We start from the raw sequence: 25,604 nt of genomic DNA, 5'->3' as shown, positions 1-25,604 counted from the left end.
AGACTTTCCACCGATCCGACATTTGGGACGTTCCTTTGTTTTGTTATGTTTAGGGTTTTAGGGATTGGGGGGCGGGAGGGGGGAGGGGGGGAGACTGGTGGTGTTTTTTTCATGTTTTTTCATGCAATCAGGCTTAGTTTCGGCTGAGAGCTACGCGTCAGGTTCACTCTGGTCTCTTTTAAGTAGGGACTATCTGGTAGTCCACAGGGGGTTGATACATGGAATCTTGCGAAGGCGGGGAGGGGCGACACAGATTCAATGGTAATAACGGTGGGCTCCTGGAATGTCAAAGGTCTCAACCCGCCTCAAAAACAGCAAAAGGTTTGGAAATATATCTCAGCCACCACCTAGACATAATCGCGTTGTAGGAGACACATTTGCCCAGGGCGGAAGAATCACGCCTCCGCCACAAAAGCTACCCATTAATATACAGAGCTTCTGCACTCACCAAACACCTGGGGGACTGCTATCCTCTTTCACACTTCCACGAAATTTCAACCCACAGATACCAAATCAGATAAGGAAGGCCGTTGGAAAATGGTCATGGGTGTCCTGAAAAGTAAACTATGCACCTTCATTTCGGCATACGCATCCAAGATGGGGCAGGTCGCTTTCCTTCCAATGCTTTTGGGGAAGATACAAGACTTTGCGGAGGGACCGACACTCCTCCTGGGGAATTCTAACCTCATGTGGCAGGCAGACATAGATAGCACACACACTCATCGTCAGGAGTCTGGTGTCTTCCCCACAGAGGTTAAACAGCAAATGCATGACATGGGCTTTCGAAACGCCTGGTGGACCCTATACCCCAGACGCGAGATTATACCTTCTACTCCCATGTGCACCACACATATTCCCGACTCGATCATATCTTCATTAGCCAAACGCCGCGCCAAGGAGCTCATTGATCTAGAGGCCGAACTATCCATAACAGAAAGACTCCATAAAAACAAGCTCGCTAGATTGACTCTTTGCACACTCACAGCACTGAGGGGGAAACTCAAGGCCATATATAACAACCGAGCAGAGCATACCCTCCTGAAACTTCGACAACTCTCCTATACACAAGGAAAAAAGATAGGTAGACATCTAGCCCGACAACTGAAGGAAAAGCGGGAGCGGGAATACATAGGTGGCATAAAAAGGCTGTGAGGTTTTCGAACCTTGACGCCAAAGAGCTGGAAAAGTTTAACACCTGGCTTGTCTAGCTCCTTGGATCTATTTTTCTAGTCGAGGGCTGCTTCACACAATGGACACCTACAAGAAGCTGAAAGCGCATAGTACTTTATATTTCAGGACCAGTTTTCAAACTCACATGCATATTGGCACCACTATAATAAAGCACCACACATCTTATCCTCCCAGATAAGGTTCTTACCCTTGCGGGCCTTCGTAATCCACTAAGGAGCGAAGGGAGGGTTTAGACTATTATAATTGTTTATACAAAAAATGTGGTTGTTTTCAAATCTTTCATAGGTTGGTTGACTGTTTCTTTAGAAAATGTTTTAATTAATCTAGCAATAAAATAGCACTTTAATTAGTGCATCACAATAGCAGCACAAAGGCACTTTAATTTTAATGCACGAGTATCGCACTGCACAATAAGCACTTTACTCCATGAAAGATTTACGTCCCTTAGTAGACAAAGCATACGGGGACTCCGATTTGAGCAGGCCCTGGTAAAACACTAACATTCTGATCCTAACATTTTGATCTATTTTATTATTCTTACATTTTGATTTGATTTTTATCATTCTGTCTAGCCGATACAACATCATTTTATTTGCCAGCCAGGTTCAGCTCCATTTGATTGTATTTAGTATGGCACAGACTTTTTGTGTGTTTAATGGACATGTAATGATCTTAATGAAGTATGCATAGATGTTTTGAACCTTCCACGATTAAGAATTCAAGCCACTCGTTCCCGAACATATCTCTGCAGCAGCTACCATAACCCACTCAGTTATCTTACAGCCATTGCACAATTTATTTAGATAATGATGTCAAGTATGGCTATTAAGCATGTATAAACAGGCCCACTGCCTCATAGCGAACCCACAAACTATAAAGTTTAGTGTCATATAGAATTAGTGTAAGACCTTTATCACTGCATGACAGTGATAATCTGCGTGCCAAGGGTTGTGTATGCCATGTCAGTGCTGAGCTGCACTGGTGCCTGGTATGTTACTACTGCTAGCTGCACACACTAACTGGTCTTCGGTGCACTGTGGATAGCTGGTCTGGGTGTTCAACTTTGCTATTTGTCACTTTAAATTCAGTGTTGAATGCACAAAGAGGGTAGGGATTTTTTCTGACTTAATTATGAACATGCTGAAAGGGCTGGGCGTGACGTATACCCTCTGATTTAAACCAATCAAAGGGAGACACCATTGTCTTGTGCTCTTCCGAGCTGCTTGGTTTGCTGATTGGCTGCACCTCCACAGCTTTCCCCATAGTCCGTCACCTTGTTGCCGGCTCAGTGCTCTCGGGCACTTTCTGTTGTTCTGTCGCAGACCCACCTCCCCCTTGGGGTATGGCTGTGGTATCTATACTAAGTTAAGGAACCTGAGGCTAGATGTCTCTATCAGATGTTCGAGTTACTTACCTTCAGTAACGATGTATCTGCTAGAGACTGTGTCTAGCCGCAGATTCCTTAACGCCCACCCATCCTCCCCATTCTGCGAGGACCTTTCCAGGTGGGGTTCTCCACCTTACCTCCTTTCAGTTGGCACTGGTCTTCGTCCAGGGTGCAGTTATCCAGTGACCGTTATTGGGTTGGATTATACTTTTGTATTCTAAATGTGCTGTCAATTCTTCTAACCCTGAGAAAGTCGGTTGGAAAAGATTTGTTCAGCGATGAAACACTTGTTGGCTAGTGATGTGAAATATCGGTACATCAAGGATTAAATGTTGATCTTTGCGAATAAAAAAATACTAAGAAGAATACCAAGTTCAAGATGCTTGACTATTTGTGATTAAAATACTAGGAAGATTTCTCTCCAAACTTTGGAAATAATTTGTATGGAGTGCTGGGGGGTCGATTCACTTTGTACAGATAGTGTTAAGATGTGTAAAAATGATAAAATAATGATGCAGTACTATCACAAAAAATGCTGCATTATGTAGCAAAATGTCAGAGACCCTGAATACAACGCATCATGGTACAGTAAGCAAATTACTTTAATTAATGTGTTAGTTGCAATGTGATACAATTATAACATAATATTGTAATAACCTATATCCAAAAGACTTGTTACACTTAAGTCTGTTAATGCAATAAGGTTGACGCTGACTGTGTTAACAGTTATCTGACATAAGGACATGAAACAATTGACTGTGCCTTCAGAAATAGCAGCCTATTAAGTTCTCGATACAATTTTGTGGGAGAAAGGCTTTCGTGTAGGGGTTGTGGTGCAGTGTTGTTGGATTATTCTAATCATAGTTACACTGATTCTTTTGTATATATCATTTATTAGGGCATAACAATTAGCCTTTACTTCAGCCCTGCCAAGTGCCATGCATCAAGGGTTAACCTTACGCACTTGGTGCATTTCTGCCCATTACCGCAAGCACCCCATGTTGCCATGCAATTACACTTAAGCACACGTCTGGTGCCAGCTTGTGAGAGTTGGGCCTTTATTTCCTCAGGCAGTGGCATACAGAAATGCTCATGGAGCCTTCCCCGAAATTATAGGGGAGGTGGTGTCATGGTTATTACTGTATTGCACCCCTTTTCTGGCAACGTTTTTTGATCGCACAAAGAAGAGGGCTGGTTTGTAATGAGGTTATTAGTTTAGTACGTTGCATTATAACAGTTTAGACGGCGGGAAATGCATAAATGATGCATTGCTATATCATTTTCTTTGTGGCAGTCTGAAAGGGTGAGCTTTGCAGTGTCTGATCTGCAAATAGGCGGGGACGTCACCTTGGATAACTACAGGTAATTCATCAGGTCATATTTTTCCATTGCATTCTGTCACTTTTCGTTTTGCAAGGATCATTGTGAATGAAAAGCTACATATACTTACATTCAAAACTAATGACCTCCGCAGTTCTCTATTCAATAACTAGTGATATAGTGTCACACATAAGGTAGGCCAATGTCACACTTAGACCCACAACACTGAAATGTCACGCATATTCATACTGAAATCGTAGCATCCATGTTTCTTGCCCAAATTCGATGTGTGAATGACAGAAGAGCGCAATAGAAACAAGTGGCATCTTAATTTTTCGAACAATGGGATGTAGGAGGAAATTACAATAAAAGCGGGGTTCCGTGTGTCAACTGATTAGAAATAAATTAAAGGTAGAATGGAATGGGTTGGCGTCTGTTGTTGCATAGAGCGGTATACGCTTTGCCTAAGTTTAAGAGCACTTTGTAACACTAACTGTAGGTTGAGCTACAAAACGATTCCGACTAGTAGAAAGATTCATATAAACTAGTGAGAGAAAGAGCAACAGGAGCTGCTTTAAAATAGAACATTCCTCACCTCTCTTCTTATAGCCTCATTCAGATACAGTGATACACAACATGCTGAACACAACGTAAGAGCCGCGGCCGCGGAAGCCCTGAATGTGTACTTCCGGGTCACTCGATATGACGACCTCCAGACTTTCAGTTGCTCGTTACAACTCCTTTAACGCACGTTTTCTTTTGAGTATGTATTACCAGCGGATAGGAACGAAGCTTGGGACACCAAAATGTACACAACTAACCGGACAAGCGGGAGCTACATTCCAGTTCATGACTAAAGAACGGGGCTGGTGTTTTCTGCAGCGCCATCTTAGAATGGTTTGGATTACAGTATGATGTATCCATTTAGTCACAACAAAGGCTCTGTTGCGCCAATAAATGTATACGTCAAACAGTGAGAAGCGTAGCTAACAGTTTTGGAGGTTAACAACGCATGCAAGGTAGTGCTTCTAAATAATAAAACGTCGTTGTACTTCGTACAAAACTTTATCAAAAATGTAAAGTGAAAGTCATGCGTAATCTTTGCCAAGGGATCTTGCTCGTATCTCATTTGAACACAACGATCATCTTACTCTGGGCCCATGCAAGAAAGGTGCTTTGATGAGGGGACCTACAGGTAGTTGTCCAATTTTTAGTCCTCTTTTAGTTACCATGGAACGCAAAATTCGTCCTTCTTCAGTGTTCATTATTTGCTACAGAGGGCGGATGTGTTTGGGAACATCGGTTGAGCGAAGCTGGGGGATTTGCGGGGATATGGGCCGTGCTAGAAGCAGAGTGTGAGGCGAGGGGACTCAACCACCAAAGGTAAAGAGGTGGTAGTAGATGGCTCAGCAGAAGGCTGCCTTCAACAGCGTAGGAATAGGACTAAGATAGAGCAGCACCAGCAAGAAACTCCACCTAGCATGCGTGTGTCAAGTAATTATGTTTGGAGGATTGTGAGTGATCTGCAGTGGTGACTTGTGAGTATGTGCTTATTTATTCGTTATTGAGTATGAGTGCATATCCGTTTTGAAGCAAATCGTACCAGTAAGCGCGAGTCGATGATGGGTTGGACATTTTTAAGGTTTTAGTCCTGCAGTAATAGTGGTTATGGTGTGTTTCCTAACCCCTGTGCTTTATCAGAGCAAGTGTGAAGGATTATGTGAAGAGGAGTTTAAAGCCTACTTGGTAGCATGCAATATTGCTATTAGCCGACGGCCAGCCATGTCGGTGGGAAGCATGAGGCATGCATCTGGGGCTACCCCCAGCAGAAACAAATCCATTTAACCATAGCTGCCAAGTGAGCTTCCAAAAATATTCCCTATTTTTGCTTGGATACTTTTACATATTATTTCTTTGGCCCAATATATTTAAGTGGAAAGTTCAAATTAGGCCAACATATTGCCCCCAGTGATCCTTGTTTAGTGCACTGCTTCATTATCATGCCTTCTCTACAGTCTCTTCCTTAGCCTCCATTCCCCAACTACTTTTTTTAGGGCGAGCCTAGCATACAGCGCATGTCTTTTTTTTTTTTTGTACTCATACATACCACCAGTAGATGTTAACTCTAGATGAGCTTACTCCAGGCCACTGACACAAACCAACCTTTCCTGCCCTTATGTTTGTGGATAGCCGTTGGAGATTGCCCAGAGGTAGGTCAATTCCAATCCCAACTCCCATTCCCGATGTTACTTGCCACTTTGGGAGGATAGGACCATTTAACCTCTGGCATAATCATTGGACTTATGGATACCATTTCTCACACCATACATTTAGTGCAGACCAAAGTTTAATAGAGTTTACCGCACCACACAACAAGTCTAAGCGGCTTACTGCCATAATATTTCTTAAACAGTCTGAAAACTTTGGAGGGTTTTCCGATTTGCACTCCTTGCAAATCTCCCTCCTGGCAATAACAACTACGTAAAAAATAAACTGTGAAATGCAACTTTTTATATCGTAATCGCGTGGGAGACCAAATAAAGCTAATCTAGGACTATAAATTATTGATGTTGACAACACTTCTTCGAGAAACCCACACACCTGCCTCCAATAGTTAACTATTTCTGAGCATTCGACAAACATATGACCATCGTCTGCTGCTGGAAATTTGCACCTTGGGCATAGGTATTCTTCCGTTGCAATTTTCGAAAGTTTCGCATGTGTCCAATATGCCCTATATGACGTAAACAAGTGGTTTCTTCTCAAATTTGAGGGTTTTATGATTTTTTGAGACAGAGTAAAAGAGTCCGTCCAAACTTTTAGCAGGTCACCTTCAATCTGTACTGTGGAGTTATCCCATAGCATACAGCGCATGTCTTGCTGTTAAAGACCTATTCCGCTTACCACGATTTTACAGGGGGTTAATAGCCGGCCCTCTGCACACCATTGGTTGTCTTTATTGTCTAATTTGATTACTACTTGTTCAATCGTTTTTCTTGTCCAGGTCTGTCCATTTTGAGTTGGTCCTTCGCCTGGAACATAGCCTCTTTATAATCTCTTGGATCGGCTGGCTTCTATCTTGCCTCTACTCATTTCAAGGGAACTTTTTTCTTTGTTGTGGTTAAGCACTCCATGAGAGTGCATGTGTTTTCCAGCTCTATCCTTTTCTGTCTATTGTGGTCGCCTGCGCAGCTTGTTTCTCTATTGGGTACTTCCCTCGCAACCCCCTCATACTGTGTATTGTTCTCAGCCTCTCTCTAGCTTCCAGTGTTTCTGTTACTTTCATCTGTTTCTCGCTCTTTTGTGTGCTTCTCCACTTTTGTGTGCTTCTCCACTTTGCTACGTTATTCTCCCCATGTGTGCTTCTTCCCTCGTTGGATGCTCCTCCTCGCACCCACCTGCCAGTACACATTTATTCCTCTGTTACTCCTCCCATCCTGTGGTCCTTTGTTTTTCAAATTTACAGTTTCACATAATTATTTCTTTTTTTTAAAATGTTTTTAAATTTTCATATTCAAGTGGTGGCCGTTACTTTGGATCGGTAGATTAAAAGTTAAAGCAAATGCCACCCACTTCATTCTGCAGACACACATACATTGTGATGCATGCACTCACCAGTGGAACGTAGCGACCTCTAGCAGCCGTTGCATCATCACACCTTCTGAATTTTTTTGTTGATTGTGCTGCAGAGAGTTGTAGGGAAAAAGCCAGCCGTTATATCATCAAAATGCATTAACAAAGCCAATGTGGCCCATTGGCTTTGTCAGTGCTTATGTTACTGAGAGCGCCTGTCTTCACTTGTCTTTTTTATCCTCCTTCCTCTTGAGGTAACAAAGTACAAATAGCACAACAGCAGTGCTGGTAACGCCACATTTGTTAAAACAAATAATAATATACTACTACATCATAGTTTAGCAGGTTTCTCCCTGCCCCACCTCACCTCAAAGGTATTCAACCGATTTGCTGCCATTGCATTCAAGTATTCCATTCCTGCTAGCACCACGAAAAAACAACACACACACACACACACACACACGTCTTTCTCCCTCCTTTAAATATTTCTGCCTTTTTAGGTCGAGCAGACGTACTCTCAATGCGTGAGCATTGAGAGTGTCTGTCTCGACAACTATTGTTGCCGCTTTTTGGGAATGTAGACACCTATCTGGCACGAGCGTTTCCCTTGCAGTTTTCACCGCGGGAGCGCGCGCGTCTGCCCCGCGCATGCGCAGAGTAACTCACAGCCATTTATTTTTTTTTCCAGCCCCGAACCGAATCAGGTATCAGAGCGCTTTACATATAGGCAGCCCCCACCCCTCTGCATGCACGCACACACAGGCGAGCGCATGCACACACATACAGGCACACGGCACACAGACACTCGCTCACACACACACCCCTCTCCCCCACAGTCACACACACGCACTCCAAGACACATACACGCACGCACGCACACACACACACAGCCCGCCACTCTCGCGCGCGCGCGCACACATGCTCCCCCCTCGCCCCGCTCAGCAACCCACTCACCGGCTTCCTTCGTGCGGCGGCTCTCCTCAGCTGCAGGGCCCGGCAGCAGGACTCTTCTTCCCTCCTTCGCCACCGGGGCGCAGGGTAGGCTCCTGCCTGCTCCGGTGCTCCCCTCCAAACACGGCTCCAATCGCGGCTCTTCCGGTTGTCGCGCCGGCCTGCCTGACTTCCTGGTCGCAGGCCGGCAGAGTGACGGCGGTGATTTGCGGTACTTATTTATTTAGTTATTTATGCATTTTTATTAGCGCGGACTTTACCCGAAGGCGGTATTAATTTATTTATGTATTTATGCATTTTTTTTGTACTAATCAGTATGTATGGATCGTGACTTTAATTTTGTAAGATTCACCAGATAACAATGATGTGTCAGAGCGTTTGACTTTGACAATGCTTGTTTGTTTACTCACTGCCTCCTTCAGCAGCGCCTTGGTTTTGTCTGGGCTGATTCCTCGCCAGCTGTTCAGCATCCAGGCAGACATTTGGGGCAGACAGTCTCTAGCCAGCGAGGCCGGAGAAGCCATTAAGCGTAATTCTCTTAATTGGGTTTGTGCATGACACACAATGTGCACCTTTGCAACGGGTCCATTGAAACTGAATACATTCTAAAGCAATCCCGAGAAGACACAAAGTAACCCGCCATTATGAAGCAACCCCAAACCGGCTTAGAACTGTAAGGAGCCTTTCCATGCCCCCAGAGCGCTTAAACAATAATACATTGAATAATAAAAAAAATAACGCTGTATTCTTTGTCGGAACCAACAGTTCAGCCTAACAAAATTCCTACAAGATTGCAGACAGGCAGAAATACAGCTGTAGGTGGTTGGACAATTGCGCTAACTCCCTAGGGGGTACTTTGCATGCAACTTTATCTTGAAAACAAAACAGCAGCCACAGAGCTCCCAAGATTCCGAGTTTGTGATTTTATAATGGGATACACCAAACTACAGGTCCCAGAATGCAAAGCAATAACCTGGACTGCATGGGAATTCGAGAGTTGTGCATACATTCTCTGCCCCCCCCCCGCTCCCCATGTGCACCATATTGTTTGTGCATATTTAGAGCCAACAATCTTGACACAGCCTTGATTTTAGTTTTTCTCTAAGACCAGAACAGTATAGCTCACCACATGCAGTGAGTCATGTGTGACTGAGCAGAATCAGGTTTTTCGGCCAACAGCAGTGAGCACGGTGGGACTTTTGGGCCTATGGTTGTAAAGGGTATGTTAAACATGTGTAATACTGTTGACCGAAAAATAACAGTTCTGATATGATGCGTGTTTGTTTCTTATAATACCCCTAACTACAAGAAACACCAAGAATTGCGACGCAAACATCCAACAACATAGTTGCCAAGTTTCCTAGGTGTGACTAGTTACTTAAATACCAAGACACAAACCTCACATGAACAATGTGTTTCCAAAACGTTTCAGCAGTAATCCTGTTTTTATTTGGACAATGTCAGTCTGTGCCATTTAAATTTGAATGCTGTTTACTTTTTTAAGAATCAACAAACCTCACGTGAACGGTGCGGTCTCAAAACGCATTGGCGCTAATCGAGTTTCAGAAATTGTGAGGAACTTTATAGTTAATGCTGTGTCTGTTGATATATTTTGCTTTCTACATTTTAATTAGGTTCCCTGTTTTTTATATCCAGTATATAAGTATATTGCTCTCTCATTACACTGCCCCCTCACACACTGTGCCCCCTCACACACTGTGCCCCCTCACACAATGCCCACTTACACACTGCCCACTCACACACTGCCCACTCACTGCGCACTCACACATTGTGCACTCACACTAGTTTAGGCCACACACACACACTGTACCCTCACACACCCCGCACCCTCACACACTCTCATTACACTGCACCCTCACACACTGGGCACTGCCCCCTCAGACACTGCCCTCTCAGACACTGCCCCCACACACACTGTCCCTTCACACACTGTCCCTTCACACACTGTCCTTTCACACACTGTCCCTTCACACACTGCCCCCTCAGACACTGCCCCCTCAGACACTGCCCCCTCAGACACTGCCCCCTCAGACAACTACTCACATACTGCCCCCTCACGCACTGCCCCCTCACACAGACACAACCCCCCTACACACACACACACACACAACCACGCACGCAAACCCCGCCCACACACACGCAAAACCCCCCACACACGCAAAAACCCCCACACACATGCACACACACACACACAACCCCACACACACAACCCCACACACACACAACCCCACACACACACAACCCCACACACACACAACCCCACACACACACAACCCCACACACACACAACCCCACACACACACAACCCCACACACACACAACCCCACACACACACAAGCCCACACGCGCACACAACCCCACACGCGCACACAACCCCACACGCGCACACAACCCCACACACGCACACAACCCCACACACGCACACAACCCCACACACGCACACAACCCCACACACGCACACAACCCCACACACGCACACAACCCCACACACGCACACAACCCCACACACGCACACAACCCCACACACGCACACAACCCCACACACGCACACAACCCCACGCACGCACACAACCCCACGCACGCACACAACCCCACGCACGCACACAACCCCACGCACGCACACAACCCCACGCACGCACACAACCACGCGCGCACACAACCACACGCGCACACAACCACACGCGCACACAACCACACTCGCACACAACCACACTCGCACACAACCACACTCGCACACAACCACACTCGCACACAACCACACTCGCACACAACCACACTCGCACACAACCACACTCGCACACAACCACACTCGCACACAACCACACTCGCACACAACCACACTCGCACACAACCACACTCGCACACAACCACACTCGCACACAACCACACTCGCACACGCACACGCACACACCCACACACGCACACACCCACACACGCACACACGCACACACGCACACACACACAAACACACAAACACACACACACAAACACACACACACAACCACAACCAGACACAATCACACACCAGGATAGCAAAACATAGCATAGCAAAACAAAACATAGCATGGCATAACAAACATAGCATTGCATAACAAAACAAAACCTAGCATAACAAAGCATAGTTTAACAAAACACAACAAAACATAGAATAACAAAACATAGCATAGAATAACAAAGCATAGCATAGCAAAACATAATAAAACAGCACCACTCAGCACCACTCAGCACCACCACAGCATCACTCCGCACCACCACAGCATCACTCAGCACCACCACAGCATCACTCAGCACCACACTCGGCGCCACCCCAGCATCACTCGGCGCCACCCCAGCATCGCTCAGGGCCACCCCAGCATCACTCAGGGCCACCCCAGCATCACCCAGCGCCACCCCAGCGCCATTCAGCGCCACTCCAGCATCACCACATCATCACTCAGCGCTACCCCAGCATCACTCAGCACCTACACATTATCAATCAGCACCACCACAGCAGCACCCCCACACACCACCACAGCATCACTCAGCACCACTCGGCACCACCACATTATCACTCAGCACCATCACAGCACCACCACAGCACTACCACAGCACCACCACATTATCACTCAGCACCACCACGGCACCACTCTGCAGCACCACTCTGCAGCACCACAGCACCACTCTGCAGCACCACAGCACCACTCTGCAGCACCACACTGCAGCACCACAGCACCACTCTGCAGCACCACAGCATCACTCTGCAGCACCACAGCACCACTCTGCAGCACCACAGCATCACTCTGCAGCACCACAGCACCACTCTGCAGCACCACTCTGCAGCACCACAGCATCACTCTGCAGCACCACAGCATCACTCTGCAGCACCACAGCAGCATCACTCTGCAGCACCACAGCAGCATCACTCTGCAGCACCACAGCAGCATCACTCTGCAGCACCACAGCAGCATCACTCTGCAGCACCACAGCAGCATCACCCTGCAGCACCACAGCATCACCCTGCAGCACCACAGCATCACTCAGCGCCACTCCAGCACCACCACATTATCACTCAGCACCACCACAGCGCCACTCCAGCACCACTCGGCACCACCGCATTATCACTCAGCACCACCACAGCGCCACCACAGCACCACTCAGCGCCACCACAGCACCACTCAGCACCACCACAGCACCACTCAGCACCACTCAGCACCACCACAGCACCACTCAGCACCACTCAGCACCACCACAGCACCACCACAGCACCACCACAGCACCACCACATTATCACTCAGCACCACCACATTATCACTCAGCACCACCACATTATCACTCAGCACCACCACATTATCACTCAGCACCACCACATTATCACTCAGCACCACCACATTATCACTCAGCACCACCACATTATCACTCAGCACCACCACATTATCACTCAGCACCACCACATTATCACTCAGCACCACCACATTCTCACTCAGCACCACCACATTCTCACTCAGCACCACCACATTCTCACTCAGCACCACCACATTCTCACTCAGCACCACCACATTCTCACTCAGCACCACCACATTCTCACTCAGCACCACCACATTCTCACTCAGCACCACCACATTCTCACTCAGCACCACCACATTCTCACTCAGCACCACCACATTCTCACTCTGCAGCACCACATTCTCACTCTGCAGCACCACAGCATTACTCTGCAGCACCACAGCATCACTCAGCACCACTCCAGCACCACTCAGCACCACCACATTATCACTCCGCACCACCACAGCGCCACCACAGCGCCACCACAGCGCCACTCGGCACCACTCAGCACCACTCAGCCCCACCACAGCACCACTCAGCACCACCACATTATCGCTCCGCACCACCACATTATCGCTCCGCATCGCTCTGCAGCACCACAGCATCGCTCTGCAGCACCACAGCATCGCTCTGCAGCACCACAGCATCGCTCTGCAGCACCACAGCATCGCTCTGCAGCACCACAGCATCGCTCTGCAGCACCACAGCATCGCTCTGCAGCACCACAGCATCGCTCTGCAGCACCACTGCATCGCTCTGCAGCACCACTGCATCGCTCTGCAGCACCACTGCATCGCTCTGCAGCACCACTGCATCGCTCTGCAGTACCACAGCATCGCTCTGCAGCACCACAGCATCGCTCTGCAGCACCACAGCATCGCTCTGCAGCACCACAGCATCGCTCTGCAGCACCACAGCATCGCTCTGCAGCACCACAGCATCACTCAGCGCAACCCCAGCATCACTTAGCGCCACCACATCACCATCCGCGCCATCACAGCATCAATCTGTGCAACCATTTAACAACAACTGGTTCAAATATGTTCTCTCAATGTTTCACGCTTTAATACAAATGTCACAAAAAGATGGTAATATTTCACCTCTGTTCTTGGATTTTCATCACAATAAAATACACTGAACATAATCTTCACAAAAGTTATTTACAAAGTTTAAGCTATTTCCATTATAAATTACAATCACTTTTAAGTATTAATTATTTTAAAAAATTAAAAGCCATTGTTATTTGTAATATCAATACATCTAAGTCACGTAAATACAAAACATGTTGCGTTACAAATGCTATAGGTGTCACATTTGTGAAAGTTATAACTATTGGCATTGTAAATGACAAAGCTATTAATTTAGCTATTTTGAAAACCAACACATAAATAAAAGAATTGTCATTTACAAGACCAATAGCTCAAACTTTCATAATGCGAGACCTATTGCATTGCAAATGCTTGTTTAATAATCCACCTTTTCGTCTCCACTTAATGTCCTGAATACGCGCTTAAATGGATAACTTAACTACTGGTTTTTCAAGTCCCCATACTTCCCCTATTCCCCCTCCCACCCCAATTATCAACATGTTTTTTTGTCATGGCTTGGCTCCCCTCTTCTTGAGTTAACCCATTGCATGTTTTATGTTATATGTCACTAGTCGGGGATGATAAGAAAAAGACAACAAAAACGTATTAAATTTAAAAGCAATACCAATTCCGGGTGCATTAGTTCTAGCCTGTATGAAAGAATGGGACCACTAGCAGTCTGTAGAAAAGGCTGAAACATGTCAACACGAGAAAGGTTTAGGGCCTGTATACGTTGGACACAGCCCAAGTCTGTTGTTTTCATAGCAAGGACACACATTTGTAATGGAAGTCTTGGATGTCCCTAAGGTATTGTTTTTCCTTAAAAGACCCCGGTAGGAAAATATCATAAGTGCTCCCAGGAAGATGGTTGAGCCCATTCTGGTCTATAGAATAGAAACCATGGTTAGACACAAGGATGAAGCATGTCACTAACAGAGTGGATGGAGATCTTTAATAACAACAGATAAGGTTAGCCTTGGGTTACCTTCATTATATTTCACCTTCAGGCCATTAAAAAAATCCTCCCCAAAAAATCTTTGGATTATAGGTTGTAAGATACCCTTTAGTCTTTAATATATTGGTTAGAGAAGCTGGATCCTATATCTTGGAATAACTCCACCCTCACCCCCCCCCCCCCATCACCCCATATTCTATGTCATAAAATGTATTGATGTTTTTATTATTGGATTCAAATACCTTGGTATTCACAATCTGGAACTTCCAGTACTTTTTGTAGGACAATAACAAAGGTGTTGGGTTAATAGCAAATATTGTATGCAAAACACCATTAGTGGACTTGTGTACTGATAAAGCACTGTTGAAAATATATTCTGTGTAAAATTTGAAAGGAATTTGTGGGTCATTATGGCCTAATTATTTTATTTAGGAATACAGCACTAGATTTAGTAGAGAGTTTTATTATGGCTGAAAGGCATCCGTTTATATGTCTTTTCTTCAGCAAAGAGAATGTTCTTACAACACAACCTTTTTCCAATTTTTATTTCAGTTGTATACCAAACAGTTTTGTTGCTGGTATAGTGGAAAGAAGTTTTCAGAATGCTACGGCGGAAACCAACCCGTCTCGAGTTGAAGCTGGATGACATTGAAGAATTTGAGAGTATACGGAAAGATTTGGAGGTGAGAATACAGGGTTTCTGGGTTGGAGGCCATCTGGGAGTCAAATTGTTTTGAATTGATCCAGATCTGAATTTGCTCGGTACCCAAGAAAAGCTAGTGCTTTTGGATAGATAGTATATTTGGAGCTTAGCTAATAAACTGGTGCTTTTGGCAAGATGGCATTATTTGGCGCTTAGCCAAGTACCCTTGTCATTTGAGTAAGCAATTCATTTGTGCATGATTGCACAGAGGTGTTCATTACTTAAAACACAAGAGAATTACATGGTAAATTTGCTATGGGGATGCGATTAGTAACCTTTGGGGAATGCACAGTGGGCCTCTGAATTGAGTGAGATTAAACGGAAGACTCAAACTACACAGGTCTTTCCATAAAAATGGCTTGCTATCACATTCAGCTAAAGGAGATCAATTTCCACATACGTTCCTGGGCTCTACTAAATGGTTTGATGTATATGTTGCACTACTATCAAGCTTAGTAGGGACACACACAGGACTTGTGGCATATAATATTATCGTGGTGGTGAAGTGGGAAATGCCAGCCAACGGAGATTCTTTACCTGACACTGCAGAACACTTTCTAGAGATAACCTGGTAAAATGACTCAGCGGGCAGAAGATTTGCTGACCATAAGTTCAAAGTGCGATTCAGCCTCCTGACATTTTTTTTTGTTAAAGTGAGTAACTAGGCTTTTTGATTCAGGCACTTAAAGACAATTGAGATTGTGGTGCACACTAAGGAGACCATTACGATGGCGGGCGGACAAAGTCCGCACGCCACCGTAACGGTATGCGGGACCGTCCGCCAGGGGTCCGGTGGTCCCGCACCTGCAATTAGGATGCTACCGTGCCGGCGGTGGCATCCCCCGTTCCCAGCATTGTGGCAGGCGGTGCTCATAGCACCGCCTGCCACAATGCTGGGAATGCACGTTGCGCATTAGTATGCACAAGGTAACAGGCACCGCGCGGTGCCTGCCACCTTGTCCATGCCAATGCAGGGGTGTATCATAGGTACCCCCCATGTGCACCCCCCAACATCCTGGGGGCCCGCTATGGGCCCCCAACAGCGAAAACCGCATGCCTTTCCATGGCGGCAACGCCGCCATGGAAAGGCTGCTCTCCGCTGGCATCCTGATATGGTTGGCGGTGTCTTACAGACACTGCCACCATATTGTGGCAGTTTTCCGCCCGGTCGACATGTCGAATGGGGGACAAGTGGCGGGCGGTCCCGTCCGCCGCGGACCCCACAGCCATCCTAATGTTGCAGTGGGTCAATCATGGAGGGATGGCGGGCGGATCGCCCCCACCTGGCCGGCAGTGGCTACCGCTGGCCCTGCGGGGGCGATCCGCCCGCCATCCAAATAGGCCCCTAAGTGAGCACATCTCATTAGTATGCAAGTGTCAACCAGAGCACTCTGCAAAGAGATACAGGTTTGCACACAACCTTATTAAAGCGAGGAGTGATGTTGCCTTGCGCAGGACTCGTAGATACAAAGGGCCTGATTACAGGTTCAGTGGGTTGAGTATGGTGATACTGGGTGGCCAGAGTTATTGTCCCGCTAGTGAAAAATAACATCCAGACCAGGAATTACTGGGTTGTTTTTTGCATGTGGATTCCCACTTCAGAGAAGAATTACAATTAATTTGTAGTACACACTTCTTTATATGCAGCCTTAGAATCTAGTAAAGTGAAAAGGGCTGCAAAGGGTGTTGTCCATGTTAACCATCACAAGTTCTTTTCCGCTAGCTTTGTGATGAGCCCTAGACATTGAAAGACCTACTTAGAAAATCAGTGTTGATGCAGAAAAGCACTATACTCTTCTTTCTCTGCTTTTTGCTTCAAAGGGAGTATAGGAATACAACTTTACCTTTTTTCTCTTCTCTTCCACATAAATAAAAAAAAAAATTCTGTTCACAGTATGGGAGTGCAAAAGGTTTAATAAAAGTAGAGGACGCTCACGACAAGTAAATCATTTTCCATTTTGGACTTGCTACCATATTTTTAAGTGCTTAACTTTTATTTAAGTCTGTGTCTTTTTTCAAAGGTGAAGAACCAACTGGACATTGATGATAGCAAGTGTTATGCACTGTGTTAAACTGTATTCTGAGTCTGTAAACAACTCCACTTCATGAAGCTAGCTTTTACTGCTTTACCAGTGGTAAACGACCCCACCCAGGGAAGAGTCCACTAACCCCTGACTAGCCAAGAAAATAGTTCACAATCTGCCTTGAACAAAACAGTTAATTTAGAAGCATTTACCCAGCTTGAAATCTCACATTACTATGTTTCTTGTGGAGAAAATAGCTGATCAGCAAAAGAAAGCAGTAGTTGAAATCACAGCCAATTATGAATTTATTTATGGGCTTCATGTATAGAAAGCCAGAGAATCTGAAGGAACCCACAACATTGTATACAAATTGGCCTATAGCGTTTCAACGTTAATCCAGTCTTTCTGCCTATGGGGAGAGAGGCAATCTTCGATCAGGCTTCTCCGACAAGCTTGTGAGCTACTGGTAGCTTTCCACCTGCCTGTAATTAGCTCTCCTGTGTGCAGTCCATCTTTCTAAATTACTAACTTTTGCTTGATTGAATTACTATATGTATCAAAAATAAGAGCAATTAGAGTAACAAAAGTGTGTATTTTCAGAACATACTACTGTTTGGAGAAAAACGAAATATATTTGAGTTATATAAATCATTAGGCGCTGGGAGACACTTTACTATTATTACCTTGTTGCCAGGGGCATTGCAGCTTATCGTGTACTACCTACGTAGAGGCAGTCAAAATTGGCAAAGCCTTGTTAGGTCTCGCCTCTCAATGCGCATGCGCATTGAGCGAGACTATAGGCGCTTAAACAAGGTTTGCCTAGACTGGCGATTTGATGCTGGGCCCGTGCGCGTGCACATCATCAAATCGCCATCTGTTCCCCAGCAGCACTCCTCCCACTCCTTTGAAGTGAAGCTTAGCTTCACTTCAAAGGCCCCTGCTGCTTCACACTCGGCCGTGTCCCTCCCTCATCGCCGCTCTCCCCGCTCCGCCCCCTGCTGCGGCCGTGTCGCACTTCTCCTCCCCCCTCCCCACATTAATGCCCTCCGTCTTGTTTGTTGCAGTCTGTCTTCCTTTTGTCTCTCCCTATCCCTCTTACTTCACCTCTTTCTCTCCCCTTCCCTCTGCCTCGCCATCTCTTCCCTCCGTCTTGTTTGTTGCAGTCTGTCTTCCTTTTGTCTCTCCCTATCCCTCTTACTTCACCTCTTTCTCTCCCCTTCCCTCTGCCTCGCCATCTCTTCCCTCCGTCTTGTTTTTTTTTTACCCGCTCCGCCCCCTCCCCTGCCCGCCGTGTCGCATTTCTCCATAGACCCATCAAAGCAGAAAAAAACTTTCCCGATTTCAAGAGCATTTTCTAAAAGAGATCGCGTTTGGGGTTGATATGCAGCAGCTCAGCAACAACCCTGAAAACGGCATTATTACTAACTGCCTGGTCAGACCACCCTGCACTGAACTCCCAGAGACTTCATGAAATGTGAGGTCGGAGTAAAGATCTCACCGCCACTGTCGCAACGACCAGAGCAGGTTTAAGCATAAAAAAACGTTCCCGATTTCAACAACCCTGAAAACGGCATTATTACTAACTGCCTGGTCAGACCACCCTGCACTGAACTCCCAGAGACTTCATGAAATGTGAGGTCGGGGTAAAGATCGCACCGCCACTGTCGCAACGACCAGAGCAGGTTTAAGCAGAAAAAAACGTTCCCGATTTCAAGAGCATTTTCTAAAAGAGATCGGGTTCGGGGTTGATATGCAGCAGCTCAGTAACAACCCTGAAAACGGCATTATTACTAACTGCCTGGTCAGACCACCCTGCACTGAACTCCCAGAGACTTCATGAAATGTGAGGTCGGGGTAAAGATCTCACCGCCACTGTCGCAACGACCAGAGCAGGTTTAGCTAGCACATTTAATATTCTTCATAAATGTTAATTACATTTGACATTACACCAAATATAACGCCATGTTCACTCTGCGTGCAGTGTGATTGAGCACTGACCTTTGGTTATGTGTCACACCAATGCTGCACAGACCGTAAACTGTTGATGTTTCATAAGACCCAACGAATATATTAACAATTGCAGCAGCATCTTAAGCAGTTGAAATTCTCTCATGTTGAAAAGCCACAAATGATCTGCCAGAATGTGAAATGTTGCATCTGCTGGGTCGTTCTTCAGTGTTCATTCATGGCTGTGGAAGGATTTCTGTCCTGTGTTCCCTGTACTTGGCAGTATTTGTTGTTGAGCGCTGTATTTATTTGCCTTTAGTCACAGCTGATATCGTGCGGGGGAAAAAACGCGGATCCTGATAGTAGCTGATGTGTGCTGCACTGCGAAAGCATCTTCTACGTTTGTGTGGAAACTTGCCTGTAGTTGCAACGATTGTGACACCTGGGACCTACGTTTTTATTACCTCTGTTCCATTGAGAAAGAATCTGGGATGTCCTGTTGCCCAGCTAGCTGCACTTTAGTCCTAACATGTCTTGGTTATGATGGTTTTAACAAGCAAATTAATTCTGATGTGGATTTCATCTATTTATTTTGGTCTTTATTATGTTAAATCGTACGTATTTGATTATTGTACAGCTTTTTATTCTCTTTCTGTAAATGTATTTGTTGCAGAATATTTGTATAGTGTTATATATATATATATATATATATATATTTTTTTTTTAACGTCCTAAATTTGGCAAAATACAGAATAATTGACTGACCCCTATGCCTTAGTGGCAACGTTATTTGTCCTACGAATACAATCCACTAATTTCAAATTGGCAAGATATTGTCGCTGTATTAATTTTACTAGCAGTTTTTTCGGACAGCACCTACAGCACTGTCTGATTGCTAAATATTGCATCTGCTGGTGTCATACCACCAGCCTGGCTGGGGCGTCTGCTGTGGAATATGACCGAGCCAACATTCCTCTACCAGGCTTGGAACTCGTCCTCACTCGTACTCACACTACTTTATGACACACACACTGAGCCCACACACTACTTTAGGCCATACACACTGCGCCATCACACTACTATAGGCCACACACACACTGCGCCCTCTCACTACTTTAGCCCACACACACTGCACCCTCACACTACTTTAGGCCACACACACACTGCACCCTCTCACTACTTTAGCCCACACACACTCCACCCTCACACTACTTTAGGCCACACACACTGCGCTCTCACACACTGCGCCCACACCCTGCACCCTCACACACCCTGCACCCTCACACACCCTGCACCCTCACACACCCTGCACCCTCACACACCCTGCACCCTCACACACCCTGCACCCTCACACATACTACACCCTCACACACACTACACCCTCACACACTCAGTGTCACATAATTACATGCCACACAATTACACTCTACTGAATACAACATACACTCCACACAATACCACTCAGTGCCACATAATTAAATGCGACATAATTACACTGCGCTCAATGCAACATACACTCCGAATACCACTCAGTGCCACATAATTACACACAACATAATTACACTCTACTAAATGCAACACACTCCACACAATACCACATATTTATATGCTACATAATTACAATGCAACATACACTCCAAACAATACCACTCAGTGCCACATAATTAAATGCTACATAATTACACTGCGCTCAACGCAAAATACCCTCCAAATAGCACTCAGTGCCACATAATTACACGCCACATAATTACACTCTACTAAATGCAACACACACTCCACACAATACCACATATTTATATGCTACATAATTACAATGCAACATACACTCCAAACAATACCACTCAGTGCCACATAATTAAATGCTACATAATTACACTGCGCTCAACGCAAAATACCCTCCAAATAGCACTCAGTGCCACATAATTTCACGCCACATAATTACACTGCACTCAATGCAACATACACTACAACACCCACTCAGTACAACATTTTATGCTACGTATTTACACTGCGCTCAACGCAACATACACTCAAAATACCACTCACTACCACATAATTACACACCACATAATTACACTGCACTCAATGCAACATACACTCCAAATACCAGTCAGTGTCACATAATTACATGCCACATAATTACCCTACACTCAATGCAACATACACTCCAAATACCACTCTGTGCCACATATTTATATGCTACATATTTACACTGCGCTCAACGCAACATACACTCCTAATACCACTCAGTGCCTCATAACTACACACCACATAATTACACTATCACCCTCACTCTATCTATCTATTGCCATCACTCTATCTACCGCCCTCACTATACCACTCTACCACCCTCACTCTACCTCCATCACTCGAACACCCTCACTATACCCAGTTCTCAGCAAAAATGCAATGTATCAATGTTTAAAGCTTTATTACAAAAGTAAAAAAAAAGATTACACTTTTAATCTTGATTTTTAAAAAATATAACATACGCAACACATAATCTTCTCACAATTTTTTTCTTTTTTAAATGTAGTGCCATTATACATTACAAAAATTATTATGTAATTAATAGTTACATATAAAATGTATAAGCCATTAAGATTTGTCATATCAATACATGTAAGACGGGAATACTAAACATCTAGCTTTAATAATGCTATAGGTGTCACATTTGCAAATTCTATAAATATTGGCATTTACAATAACAAAATTAATACATTTGCTATTATTAAAACATAAACATACCTTAAAAAATTATTACATTTACAAGACCAATAGCTCCAACTTTTCTAATGCGAGACCTATTGCATTTCCAATGCTTGTTTTAGATTACTGTGGGCAACCCTGCCTGATGCACTGAGGTGATCATTGCGAGTAATCTTGCATATGGTGGCCACTAATGTAATCTTTTCAGATGTGGACACTATTGCAGCACTAACCATATTAATAGCTTGTGATGACTGTAATTGAACATAATTATCTCCTATTACAGACAAGATTGGAGACCCTTGTTTTAGACCTCAAATGCCTCTCACTACCATGATTCTTTGAAATCCACTCTCACCTTTCTACCTATGTTGAAGGCAAGCATCTCGCACCTTTAAAGACTCTAGCTAGCTCTAGTAGCCTGGGGAGAAGGTTGCTATGTTTTGGCCAAATGCTGCACAGATCTAGTAATAATATCCTGGTGGTAATTGCAGTTAAATATCAAGCTTGCCTAGATACCGTTCCGTAGTCTGCCTCCCAACTGAGAAGTGTAAAGTGTTTTATGTTTTTGGTAAAGAATAGTTTGATATGGGGCTTGGCTTATTTAAAGGTACCCAGGCTGCTTGAATGAGGCAGTTTGTGATGAGCATATTGGTTGTTAACGGATGATTTAGATTGTTTACAGTTATAAATGCAAAGGTCAGTTATAAATGCAAAGGTTATTGCATCTAGCGAAATGTTTATGTGGTAGTGGAGATTTTCCTTCAGAGGGTTATAGGTAGTTAGTATGAGGTTCCCTCACTTATCTGCTTTCTGTTTCCTTTTGTGAGCTGCTTCAATGAGGGCTTGTTTAACCGTGAATTGATTTTGGCGGTGAGGCTATACTGTTGTGTAATGTGCAACATCCGCAATCTGTGTGTAGTGATGCAGAATATGCACAGTGCTTATTTTGATAAGGGCGGAAGTTAACAAAAGATGTGTTTTAAGTAGTCCTCCTTGGTCAATAATTCAAGAAGTTGCATTTGAGTATTCTTAACTTGTACTATTATTTTCTTAAATGGCTTAGTATAATAACATTTCATAAACTCTTTGCACTGGGAACTATTTACCTTGCATTTTCTCCGTACTCGCGTTGTGTTTAACCGCATGCGTGCGGCTGCGATTTTCGCGCTGTGCGGCTTTTTTACAAAAGCCGCATTACACGACGAGCTGAGCTCGTCATGAGCATGCGAGCGCCGCAACTCATGACGAGCTCAGCTCCTCATGCACATGGAAGGGGTTAAAAAATGGGCTTGCTTTATTAGGGCAGTCTGAAACCTTCCTTTTTAGGTTTCGCTTGCACAGCGTATGCGCTGTTCTTAAGAAATCTATTGTTTTTAATATAAACTTAAAAGGGACTTGCATCCCTCCTCCTCTCTTTCCTGGATTCTCATTGGTTCTTGCCACTTACCCTTCCTCCATTTCTATTGGCTGTAGCATAATTTCCTGCATTTACCCAGGCTTGTTCTACATCTGCTTCTCTAATCAGTTTCCCACTTCCGAAGTACTGTTAACATCTGCTTTGGTGGAACTATATTTTCATAAAGTTTTGCCTTTAACTCTTGCAGGATATTTATATAACAATTTATCACCTGGAGAGATTAAGTGATTTGCATAGAATCCCAGGATGTAGCGCGGCGGTGCCGAGACACGAACCAGGATCCCCAGCTATCAAGTCAGGAGATCTGGCCGCTGCACCACATCCTCTCCACGCCTGTGTTATCTGTCGGGGAACTCTTACTTTCTGGCAGATGACGATTGATGAAAACTGCTCTTTATTCATTAGAGGCGTAACCGATGCATTACCAATGCTTGTTAATAGTTTAACCATTCTGTATTTTGCTATCTAAATGTTGTGTGTGAATGACGTTGTTTTGGGATAAGCTAAAAAGTGAATAAAAATATTGTTTTTATGATGATTCGTATGACAACTTGACTGTCCAATATGTTAATCCCGGCTGTACCTCAAGTGTTTTTTCTCCCCAAACATTGCCATTTAGAAACATGCCTTTCTATATTTCTGAAAGTATTAACAATCATTCTGTTTTTCTTCATCTTCAGAGTCGCAAGAAGCAAGGGGAGGATGCACACCTAGTCAGCAGTACAGATGGAGCTATAGGGATCAGCAGTGACCACAAAAGCAGGGAGCAGATGATACATGACAGAATTGGCTACAAGCCGCAGCCAAAACCTACCAATAATCCAACACAGTTTGGAAATTTTGAATTTTAGAGACCTGCCAGGAATTGTTATGTACGTGCATTGCAAGAAAGGTGCTGACCCAGGCTGGACCATGAAGAGCTACGCACATATATTCCATTGTGTTGGAAGAAGCTATGCTGGAAAACTGATAACCTGAGCCACATTGTGGAACCTGCAGGAGTGTGGGCTACGTGACAGAGCGACTCGCAAATGATTGACACTTCTGAGTTGCAACTTGTTTACATGATGCAGATAGAGCTATTTTAATTTGATAAATTTTAGGTTTTCTAATAAATTCCGGTCTGCTGAGCCGTATCTACCATCGTACCTTTTCCCTTATTGCTTCATAGGTGCACTGTGAATGAGACGCCCAAGGATAATTTATGGAACAAAGTTTCTGTAGTGACATGGAACCTTGTGCTCAAAGCAAAACGTGGTTAGCCTAGGTTGCAGAGAAAATTAGTGTGATCACGCCTTTTTCCTCTCTTCTTTATGTTCTGCAGATTACTGCACTTGATATCCTACTTTCTGAGTGACATCTCTTTTCTGAGTGTGCGCTCATGCCAAAGGTAGAGGACCCGGCATCACAAATCCCCTTTGTGGGATTGCATTTGTTTTTAATGCAGAAGAGATTACAAAGGTTTCCTACAGTATACTGCTACACTTGACCCACTCAATAGTAAGATACCCAGGATATGAGGCAGGTCAGTTGCTATATCCTATGTTTTTTAACTGGATAAAATGAGTGAATTATATATCACGTTTTGTAAGATGTTTCAGTTTGAGGGATACTCCTGTTTGTTACTTGGAGAATCTCGGGTTTCACACGCTGTGTTTCTGTCCATGCAGCTTGGTAGACAAACTAAACATTTGTGGAAGCTTAGTAATTCACGCAGCACATTTGGTTTCTCTGCTACACTATGGTAAGGGCTGAGTAGCTCCCGTCATCTGAAGGAAGAGAAGCTGTGTCATTTAGATCTTGGGCCATTTCTAAGCAAATATTTTTTGTTGTGTATGTACCCTACGAAGATTGTTGTGTAGTCGTAAAAGTCCCTTTCACCAGGAATAGTCCACAAATTCAGCTCATTACATAAATGTTCACAAGCACTTAAGGTTATTTGCAAAGCGGTAAAACATGGCATTAAGTTGCCACAAGGGGCCAAATGTGTATGATCAAGCCAGCACAGGTGCA

The 25,604-nt window shown here is 44.7% G+C and overlaps 2 protein-coding genes across 3 annotated transcripts in view; one reads left to right on the top strand and one right to left on the bottom strand.

Moving 5' to 3' along the window:
• PRPF4 (pre-mRNA splicing tri-snRNP complex factor PRPF4) overlaps positions 1–4,742 on the bottom strand; it is a 206,958-nt gene extending 202,216 nt beyond the window's left edge. Inside the window, exon 1 of the mRNA XM_078642126.1 lies at positions 4,494–4,742. The gene's annotated coding sequence lies outside the window, so the exon portion shown is untranslated. The remainder of the gene's footprint in view (positions 1–4,493) is intronic.
• Positions 4,743–5,157: 415 nt separating this feature from the next.
• On the top strand, positions 5,158–24,736 carry CDC26 (cell division cycle 26). Of its 2 annotated transcripts, none has more exons than XM_078642124.1 (3): positions 5,158–5,281; positions 15,341–15,471; positions 24,272–24,736. In XM_078642124.1, the coding sequence occupies exons 2-3, from the start codon at positions 15,391–15,393 to the stop codon at positions 24,440–24,442; spliced, it is 252 nt and encodes an 83-aa protein (XP_078498250.1). In that variant the 5' UTR covers positions 5,158–5,281; positions 15,341–15,390; the 3' UTR covers positions 24,443–24,736. The 2 variants fall into 2 exon arrangements, with proteins under 2 accessions (XP_078498250.1, XP_078498251.1); XM_078642125.1 differs by lacking the exon at positions 5,158–5,281 and adding an exon at positions 5,305–5,436.
• Positions 24,737–25,604: the final 868 nt, after the last annotated feature.

The sequence above is a fragment of the Lissotriton helveticus genome, chromosome 5_1, assembly GCF_964261635.1.
Source record: "Lissotriton helveticus chromosome 5_1, aLisHel1.1, whole genome shotgun sequence".
Taxonomy (NCBI): Eukaryota; Metazoa; Chordata; class Amphibia; order Caudata; family Salamandridae; genus Lissotriton; species Lissotriton helveticus.
Note: the sequence above shows the minus strand (reverse complement) of the source record. Positions and strands in the feature narration are given on the sequence as shown.